The sequence below is a fragment of the Benincasa hispida genome, chromosome 12 (assembly GCF_027475165.1).
Source record: "Benincasa hispida cultivar pf3 chromosome 12, pf3_genome.v1.1, whole genome shotgun sequence".
Classification (NCBI taxonomy): domain Eukaryota; kingdom Viridiplantae; phylum Streptophyta; class Magnoliopsida; order Cucurbitales; family Cucurbitaceae; genus Benincasa; species Benincasa hispida.
The window spans coordinates 79,256,373-79,267,409 of NC_143489.1; the positions used below are offsets into that span (position 1 = coordinate 79,256,373).

At 33.5% G+C, this 11,037-nt stretch overlaps 1 protein-coding gene and 1 pseudogene across 1 annotated transcript; one reads left to right on the forward strand and one right to left on the reverse strand.

The window, feature by feature from the left end:
- Positions 1-832: 832 nt before the first annotated feature.
- Positions 833-3,001, reverse strand: LOC120092922 (cytochrome P450 81Q32-like). Its single transcript, XM_039051166.2, has 2 exons — positions 2,054-3,001; positions 833-1,504 (listed from the first exon to the last, which is right to left on the reverse strand). The coding sequence occupies exons 1-2, from the start codon at positions 2,957-2,959 to the stop codon at positions 887-889; spliced, it is 1,524 nt and encodes a 507-aa protein (XP_038907094.1). The 5' UTR covers positions 2,960-3,001; the 3' UTR covers positions 833-886.
- A 3,364-nt stretch (positions 3,002-6,365) lies between these two features.
- On the forward strand, positions 6,366-8,112 carry LOC150032225 (cytochrome P450 89A2 pseudogene; annotated as a pseudogene).
- The last annotated feature ends 2,925 nt before the right edge of the window (positions 8,113-11,037 follow it).

Here is an 11,037-nt window from a genome sequence, read left to right on the forward strand (position 1 = left end):
TATATAGGAAAAAGAGAACATCAATAGAGTGTTTGGAGTGTGAAAAACTATTTATTAACCTGATTAGGGAGAGAAGTATCTTACAAGTTATTTCATGAAGGTGAAGATTACATGTGAAGAGTTCAATGCTTTGATATCATGTAAATGCAAAGGGTTGAATTTTCTCTATTATGGGAAACAAATTATTGAAGTATTTGGATTTTCGTTATTATGGGAAAGAGAACATTAATAGAGTGTTTGACAAGTGAAAAACTCTTTATCAACTTAATTAGGGAAAGAAATCTCTTGCGAGTTATTTTATGGAGGTGAAGATTACATGTGAAGAGTTCAATGCTCTGATATTATGTAAATCCCAAGGTTTGAAAGAATCAAAATAATCTATATCATTCACTGAAGAGATAAATATATATAATCTATAAAGTAACTAAGTAGGATAAGGTAAAAACAATATGATAAAGATATTTACAATAATGTTATAATGCAAATGTTAGCACTATAATATGCAACAAAAAAACAACTTAGCAATAATTGCATACTTCAAGTGACAATAAAAGCAATTGGTTTTTAATTTCTAATTAATTTTATTTTTTTGAAAATTAAACTCATTTTAACATAGGAGTTTCTTTATTCTATTATCTTCAACGGTGTTTTAAAAATCCATCCTAAGTTTCAAAAACTAAAGAGATAATTTTTTAAAAACTTGTTTTTACTTCTGTAATTTAACTAAGAATCCAAATGTTATCTTAAAAAAATGAAGTCTTTGGCAAAGAAATTGTGACAAAATATTAAAACAAGCATAAAGGAATAGCCACAAACCCATACAACACAAAACTTAAGGAAGATCTCTTTGCATAAGAGTTGTTATTTGATTGCATTTCAAAAAGTTTCAAAGCAGCTTGGTTGCAATTTCTCTTGCTTTACATAATGCTTCAAGTGGTTGAGCTTTAGGCATACTAACCCCAATTCCTTCAGTCATATCTACTTCCTTACCTTCAATACTCTTCCAATCAAAACATTGAATCAACAGTCCAAGACTCAAACCCAGCACTCTATGTGCCATTCCAGTTCCTGGACAAGCTCTTCTTCCCAAACCAAATGCTATCATTAACTTACTACTTCCATCCCCTTCCCCATTATTATTCTCAAACCTCTCTGGTTTAAAACTCATTGGATCTTCCCATAATGTGGGGTCCCTATGGATAGCCCAAGCATTTACCAATAAGATTGTGTCATGTGGCACGTCGTATCCTAATATGGTACAGTCGGCTGAAGACTTATGTGGCAGTAGGAGCGGGCCAGCCGGGTACAACCGAAGAGTTTCTAGGACTATACATCGTAGGTAACTTAATTTTGAAAGATCGGTTTCTTCAAGCAATTGATCTTCACCCAGTTGAGACTCTAATTCAGCTCTTGCCTTCTTCAATACTGATGGATGGTTTAGGAGATTTGACATTGCCCACTCTATTGTCACCGCAGTAGTGTCTGAGCCACCGAGTATCATCGTCTGTAAGATGAAATATGTTTGTTAGATGAAAAGACGATATGTATTCTTTCACGAATCGTATAAGTCTAGAATTGATGCAAGCCAGAGGTTCAAATCTCCTACCCTACATGTTATTGAACTCAAAGAAAAATACTTAGGTGCTTTTTAGTGTTGAAATGCTTGAATATGTCATTTAGTGCTCTGATTGACGAAGCATGGGATCTCATTGCTTTTGTTTTGAGCTTTTATTTTGGGTTTATTCTGTTTAAGGTTTAAGAGGGATGCTATATATAAACGCTCTATCTGTAATTTATTTTCTATACTTAGTTGCTCCTCAAGATAATAAAATAGTACACACCAATAGTGATCTTCTTGTTTGATTATTTATTTGTTGATTGTTTCTATCATCAAATTTAGGCTACACTCATGTTTGTGCATCCTACTCAATTGCCTAATCGCAGTTTGTCTTGCGACAGAGTCAAGATATTCCAACGAGTTGAAAACCAAGAAAAAGAATAGCCTAGAAAAACAGAATTTACATAGAGAAAGAGAAAGATGAGATGAACTAACCAAAATCAAGCCTTTGATAATATCATCTGTATAATACTCGGGCTGTGACTCTTGCAACTTAAGGAAATGAGCAACCATAGAATTCTCCATTTCTTCATTACTAATTTCACCTCTTCTATGCTCATCAATCAATCCTTGCCAAAATGCATCAACCCTTGTGATAAGCTTCTTTGCCCTCTTCATAAAACCTTGAATATCAATATACTTCAAAATGGGCAAGAAGTCAGCTGGATATGAAGACAAAGTAAATTCAAAAAGCTCATTCACAATAGCTTGAAATGTTCTTGCTTCACTACTTTTAGCTGCTTCTTCACCATAATATCTCTTCCCTGCCACCATTCTCATTGTTATGTTCAATGTCAATTCCTTCACCATTGATTTGAACTCCACTTTGCCAAAATCATCTCTCGAAGCTTCATATATCTTCCTCATTACTCTTCTCACTTCGTCTCTCCGAATCCCGGAATTCGTGTTAAGACGATTTGAAGACAATATTTCGAGTGCGCTGACACGACGAAGCTTACGCCAGTGATCACCGTAGGGAGCCGCTCCAAGGGTGGTGTGGTTGTAACTCAAGCACCGGCTCACGGCGAAGTCCGGACGGTTTGCGAAAATGATGTCGTTTTTGGTGAAGCATTCTTCAGCAGCCTGCATGGACGAAACCACGACGACTAAACGAGAGCCGAACCGAAGAGAAAGTACTGGACCATACTTTTGTGAGAGAGTTTGTAGTGTCCTATGAACTGGGAGTTTAAGGAGATGGAGGTGACCTATAATTGGAATTGAGGGTGGACATGGAGGGAGATTCTTGTAGCAATTTGATTTCAACAAATGCTTTATGATTCCCAAAACTATACCAATACTCAGAATTGAAATCGCTGAATATGCTAAGATGGAGTCTTCCATTTCCCTCTCGTTGTTGATCTCTTTCTCAGCTACCCTCCTTCATTCAACACATATATATAATTTGGCTTCATCATACTATTTTTAAATTTTGGGTCCAAATTATCTTTTTCATGATTGCAATCTGATTTCGGAAAATATATAAAATCTCGGTATTAATGTGCCCAATAATTCACTGATCTTGGTGTTAATCTATCCAAGATTTTATATGTTTTCCATATTTTACTTTTTTTTTTTAAAAAAAAATTTAATCTTTCCAAAAATTTAAAAATCAAAATCACATCATTGATAAATTGATTTGAAAATTTGAAATTTGGTTAAAGATTTTAAAATTTCATAAGATTTTGATATAATATTTGGTAAATATAAAGAAAATTTGAAAATATATCAAATTTGGTATATGATTTAGGAAGATCACATAATATTTTAGAAAAATTATTAGAATCTCTCCTAAAATGTACCAGAAAGGCTCAAAAGGGTAAAAAAACAATTGAGAAAAGCTATTTGAATGAGTTTTCAAAAAGAGTGGTGAAAACTTGGTGTTATTTCTGACAATTTTCCGAGCTTATAAAGCCTAAATAGGTATTTGATTCAATAAAAAAAAAAAATTGAGATCGAATCTAAAAATGATGAATAAAAAAGAACATATTTACTAATTAATTTTGAGATAAAATTCCAAGTTATCTAATAAGATTCACGTAGTATGCTCCTCTAAGTTATCTGTTTGTCTCTTATATAATAATAATAATAATAATAATAATAATAATAATAATAATAATAATAATAATAATAATAATAATAATAATAATAATAATGTGTTTGTCTGAATCTCGAAAGGGTAGTGATTTGGCGTGTATCACGTGTGTAGTGAATACCGATCATATAATGAAATATACAACAAGAAACTAAAATGGAAGGCTTGGTTAAGGTAATCGACGAAGAATGACCTCACTCATAAACCATTCACTATGTATATTTTTAATATAATGTTGGAACATTTAAACAAAATCTTGGTAAATGTCAAAATTAGTGAGTTGCACTATGAAGACTTATTGAATAATAAGATGTCACGATGTGACTGACTTATAATTTAATAAGTGGGTGTAGATTGAAAAATTTAATCATGATTAGATATAAATTTGAGTTACTTTTACCATTCCTTTTTAACTTGTCAAACTACATAGTTTATCATTACTTACCATAGAAAATTTATATAATTAAATAGTTATATATATTTTTTTAATTTATGATTTTAGAAAGATATACCATTTTGGTCTAATTTAACTTGCATAGTATTTATAATTTCAACCTCGAAATCAAACGTTCAATTCACCCTCCCCACATATTATCATCTTAATCTGATACTTATATGTTACCGATATAATATGGTTCTAGATAAAAGGGGTAAATGGTTCTAGATAAAAGGGGTAAATGATGGAAAGTTAGTAAAAAAACATATTTTATTTTATTTTTTTTTTTAAAATTAGCCTTGTTTTCTAATTTTTTTCTTATTCTTTTTTATTATGATTTTAATCCTTCTTAATTACACACTTGATTAGCTATTTTTTTTTTTTTAAAAAAAAAATTCATAGAAGCTAATTTGGTTCCTAAGTTTTTGGTCTAGTTTCTATTTAGTCCTTAGGTTTCAAAATGTTATACATTTAGTTCTTATGTTTTGAGATTAGTTTCAATTTAATACATAAGTTTCAAAATGTTACAATTTTACCCTTGACATTTGAGTTTTGCTACATTTTGATCCCTAAGTTTCAAGATTTACACTTTTAATATCAATTATTCACTAATTACTCATTTTCTTTCTTTAGTGTTAATTTATGTTAATAAATTAAAAATCAGAAAACGAATTATAATGAATTACTATATTTAATTTATTACGGAATCCCCACCTTTAACCCATTAATGAAAAAGAAAAAAATCAAAAGATAAGGCCATAGTTTCACTATTTTTTTTTTTATCACTTTTAAAATTAAATTTAAAATTTCACTTCATAACTAATTTTAACTAATTAATAGAAATTGACGTCAATGAATGAAAGTGAATATTTAATGAAAAATTAAGATTAAAAATATAAAATCTTGAAACTTAGAGACCAAATTGAAACAAAACGCAAATTTCAAGAGTAAAATTATAACATCTTGAAATTCAAGGACGAAATTGAACATACGAAAACCTAGGGATCAATAGATCCAAAACTTAGGGATGAAAAGTAATTTTTCTTTTTATTTTTTTCCTAGTTTGAAAATATAGATAACACAAGACAACAAAGAAACTAAAATTATAAAAACCAAAAATTAATTTTAGTTGGGCGTGTATCACGTGTGGTGTATCATACAAAGAAAATATCACAATAATATTCGCATATTGCTGAATGGCCAAATCAAATGGCTACTCCATCTTTAAAAAGCTCAACACTAACACGTGAATCATGCTGAAGCAGGGGAATAATTGTTAATACCATTATTCCAATATTTACAGACAGTAATATTAATACCATTCAAATTAATCTTTAATGTATAATCATCTCGCTTTTTAAACTTTCGTTAAGGTAACAATTTAATTAAAATATAAAATTCAAACCAATTTTAGTATTTCTACTTACAAGAATTTTCAAAACCACTTCGATAACACTTTTTTAACCCTTTAAAATCGATTTTCATAATATGAAAATTACTTAGAAAAATGTGAAATTAAACCAGTATATTTTAGAGTGGTTTTATATAGACCACAAAAATGATTTATTTTAATCATTTCAAAATTGCTCCTAGATATACACTTATTCTCTATACTTAAAAAATTTGTAACTATTTCGAAAATGATTTTCAGTTCTTATGAAAATAAGTGTTAATTAAAATATAATTAGATTTCCTAAATATGTACATAAATTAGCCAACAGGTGAAGCTAGATTTAGTTATATATCATCTAATACTGCCTCTCACTTGTGAGCTTGAAATATGTAAAAGAACCAAACAAGTGGAAATTAAGATTAAATGAGGAGGAAACAACGTTGCAGGGTTTGCACACAGACATCTTGAACAAATGTCTGAAACTATCTTAAATCACCAATTGACTCAAAAGTTTAACCTTATGGGTGAGAATAAATTTAGTTATAATATCTAATAACTACAAAGCATAAATCATTAATTTTGGTGAACTTTTTTAACTTCCATGATTAAATTATAACTTTTTAACGAAAAGTGTTTTTTGTCGAATTTTTGTTTGTGTAGCTTGACTTATACTTATCTCTTGTCTATCCAAGCACCTCAATAATAGTGTGTGATATGACAATTTTTTAAAATTTAAGGAAGCATTTGTTGCACCTAATTATTGTCTTTTTGTTTTGTTTGTTGAGAGAAGGAGTCCTCTTACTTTACACCCTCTTCAACATGTCTCAATTGGCCTTTATAAAAATGAAAGGGGATTGAAGAAGACATAATAAGGTGAAGTGAAAGGCAAATATAGTTTGATTATTATAGAATGATGGATGGTTGGGTAATAGCTCTCCTTGCTCTTTGGATTTGTGCAATCTTGCACTTAGTTTTGAGCTACATCTTGAATCGCAACCAGAATCTCCCTCCTGGCCCTCTTGCTTTGCCGTTTATAGGCAATCCCATATGGCTTTTCAAACCTCTTTCCCAACTTGAAACCATTCTCCACCATTACCATTCCAAGTACGGCCCAGTTATAACCCTTTACTTTGGTAACACTCCTTCCGTTTTCATTGCTAGCCACTCTGTTTCCCACCATGCATTGGTTCAAAACGGCGCCATCTTCGCCGACCGTTTCCCCGTCATGGAAACTGCCAAAATCATCACTAGTAACCAGCATAATATCAGCACTGCCTTCTATGGCCCCACATGGCGCATCCTCCGCCGCAATCTCACCTCCGAGCTCCTCCATCCGTCTCGATTGAAGGCTCATTCGGTTTCTCGTAAATGGGTGTTGGATGTTCTTATCCATCGTCTTCACTTGACACCAGCTGCTGATCCTGTAAGGCTCATTGATCATCTTCGTTATGCCTTGTTTTGTTTAGCTACTGCTATGTGTTTTGGGGAGAGATTTGATGAGAATTTGGTTCATGAAATACAAGAATCTCAACGTGGGGTGTTGTTGAATATCAATAAATTCAATGATCTTAATTTCTGGCCTCCAAGATTGGGGAAGTTGTTGTTCAAGAAGCGTTGGGATGAGATTCGTCAACTACGTAAACGGCAAGATGATTCGTTATTACCTTGGATTAACAATGCAAGAAAAAACAGGACAACAATCAAAGATCAAGAAGCAGGGAAACCAATCCCTTACGTTGATACCCTGTTTGATTTGGAAATTGCTGACAACAATGATGAGAAGGTAAAGAGAAAATTGGTAGATGATGAACTAATAACATTATGCTCTGAGTTTATCGATGCGATAACCGATACAACGACGGTGTCGTTACAATGGATAATGGCGAATTTAGTGAAGTATGAAGAGATTCAAGAAAACGTGTACAAGGAGATAAAAGAAGTGATGGGAGACAAGAAGAATGATCAAGAAATAGAAGAGGAAGATTTGGGAAAGATGACATACTTGAAAGCAGTAGTACTTGAAGGATTACGACGACATCCACCAGGGCATTTGTTGTTGCCTCATAAGGTGATGGAGGAGAGTGTTTTGGAAGGAGGATACAAGGTGCCAAAAGGAACATCGGTGAATTTTATGGTAGCAGATATGGGTTGGGACGCGAAAGTATGGGCAGAACCGATGGCGTTCAAGCCAGAGAGATTCTTGAATGAAAGGTCAGAGGGAGGGGTTGAGTTGGAAGTTGATATAACAGGGAGTAAGGAAATAAAGATGATGCCATTTGGGGCTGGGAGAAGGATATGCCCAGGATTTGCATTGGGGTTATTGCATTTAGAGTATTTTGTTGGGAATTTGGTGTGGAATTTCAAGTGGAAGGCTGCTGAGGAAGTTGATTTGTCTGAGAAGCAAGAATCTTCTATCACTATGAAACATCCTTTACTTGCTTACTTGTCTTCTAGGGCTGTTTCCTAGTTCTTTTACTTCTTAAGATGTTCGGAAGATATATATTTGCCTTTACTCATAAGGTTGCAATAAGCTTTTTTATTAATGATTTGAACACAAGTGCTTGCTTTGGTTTGCTTGAATGTTTCCTTCTTTCTACATTTTCTTTCATACATATTGGAAAACTTCATCTATTATTGTGTGAGAGGTTTGAGATAGTTAAAGATGTTCACCAAGTGGGAATAGGGATGTTGGCCCACGTCTTCCATTTGATTCTTCATCCTAACTTCATTTTTTCATAGGATGAAGATAGAGATTTCTGACATCATTCAAAAATAATGATGTGACAATTTGTGATTAGTTAAAATCTATTATTTAACACATGCCCACAACAGACCACAAGTGTACAATCCATAATTTTATATGCATTGATGTAATATTAAATATAGTAATATTGACTATAAAGGTATAATGAACATTACAACAATTTTGAAAGAATGGTAGAATACATAACCCCCCTCTATGGTTTTCAAATGGCAAAATACTGAAATTTTACAATATGTTGGAGATTTGCTGGTTGACTCAATATTTTTTTTAAGGCAGCGTGTGGTGGTTTTTGCTGTTGTCATAAATGAAGTCTTAACATCTGTTCAGACAATACTATTTCTTGTAGAATATTTTTCTTTCTTACTCTGGAAAATCACAACAGATGTATATTGTCTGATATTTTTCTTATTTATGACGCAACTTATTTTCACTAAAGAGGAACTATTTTCTGGAAATTTTTTTTCTTAATTGGCCACGGTCTTTAAAATGAGAATAATAGTTTTCATTTAGGGCAGTCACATTTATTCATTGTGAGAAGAGTGCCTTTGTTCTTAGTGGCCAAATTGTGCAACATTGTGTTTTGATCTTTGCTCACTATATTCCCTTGTGCAAATTCATTGGTTGAATCATTCAAGGACTTGAAGATAACTTCTGTCTTAGGAGGAGCTTATCGCATCGCTGAAGAGAAGAGATTCTTGGTCTTAGGGAGAACTTAAGGCTTCTTTCTCAAGAAGGATTTCTCCATTTTAGGGAGGACCCAAGATTCATCAGTGAAGTGAGTGTTGGGGATGATGCCCTAAACCCTCGTTGGGTCCTGTAGTTTGTAAACACTGTATTGAACAAGCGCTTGTGATGTAATAATATATGATATTTTCTTCACTATTGCCTATGAAACATGGGATGTTTTATTTGCTTTACCACAAACCAACAAATTAAGATCCCTGGTTGTCATTGTAACTTAAGCATGTATGTGAAGACATACAGGTGGATCATGTCTTAAGTGATAATCAAACGGTCTGTAGTATATGGATATAAGAGAAAAAGCTTATCCTGGTGACACTACGGATGCGGCTCGCTTTGTAGAAGAGTTACAAGTGTTGTGACTTACTACAGATGGTCTGATCCTGATCATTCATGTAGAAACATGCGAGTGGGAGCGTCCTATACAAAGGAGTCTATATAAGATCGGACCACGAAGTGTTATAGTCTCGTTATATAACGCCGTTCATGACAGAGACTTCACTTCACTAGGATGACCATAGGTAACATGAACTTAATCCTATGTGAGTTAGAAAGTCTTGCCTTTGAGGGTGATCTTTTGATTTGCATGGGTACGAGTGACCAGATTGCTAACTCAGACCTACCACTTCGGGGATTCGTCTGATTTGGGAGTTGAGAATTCAGCTACACAAGATAAAATTCACTTATTCCCCGAAGCAGAGGCAAGTAGATAGATTGCTCCCTTAAGGGTTGATTCTGGGGCTTGAATGATGTGGCGCCACACACCATTTCATGATCCAAGAGGCGTCCATGTTGGGGTTGATGCCCTACAGTCTCGTGTCCTGTAGTTTGTAAACAACTTGTACGAATAATTGTGTGGTATAATATATGATATTTTACTTCACATCTTGTTTTTGCTCAGTTGTTTATTTTATTTGCTTTACCACAAACCAATAAACATAAAATTCTTGGTTATCAGTATGTAACTTAAGCATGTATGTGATGACATACAAGTGGATTATGTCTTGAGTGATAACCAAAATGGTCTGTAGTATATGAATATAGGAGGAAAACTTTATCCTGGTAATGCTACGGATGCGGCTTGCTTTGTGGAATGGATGGTCTAATCTTGATCATTCGTGTAGGGGACATACGAGCAGGGGTGTCCTATATAAAGAGTTTGTATAAGACCTCACCACGAAGTGTTAATGTCTCGTTATATAACACCATTCATGACAGAGACTTTACTTCACTAGGATGATCATAGGTAATATGACCTTAATCTTGAATGAGTTGGGAACTCCTGCCATTGAGGGTGGTCCTTTGATTTGTATGGGTATGAGTGGCCAAGTCGCCGACTCAAACCTACCATTTTGAGGATTCGTCTGATTTGGGAGCTGGGAACTCAGCTACACAATATGTAATTCACTCCTTCCCTAAGGTAGGGGTAAGTAGATAGATAACTCCTTTAAAGGCTGATTCTAGGACTTGAACGATGTGGCGTCACACACCTTCTCTTGACCCGAGAGGTGTTTACACATAGTTGGACTATGTTGTATTGTTCATTAGAGGAATCAGTGGTACTTAAGAAGTGAGATGTAATTATAAGGGCAAAATAGTAAATTGGTCCAGCTGTACTTACGACCATCTGTGAAGGGTCATCGTACTCATGATTGGTTATATTCGATGGACATAGAAATATATCTGTGGTAAGAAGAGTTCAGCTTTTGGTCTTTAGTGGAATCATTGACAGTTAAGGGATGGTGAATCTCGTAACTAAAGAGTTTAGACAGCTATACACGTACCGTTGGAGCTTCGAGCCACAAGTCCATAAGGTTCCCTAGATTGCTTGGATAAAGTCAAGAATCAGTTTTTGGGTCAATTTAAAATGTTCAAATTGACAAGAGGGAGTTCGATTATATATGATATAATTGAACTGGTTAATTATATATGATATAATTGACTAAATGTATGAGATACATTATTTTGGAGGAAATTAGATATAAATATGATT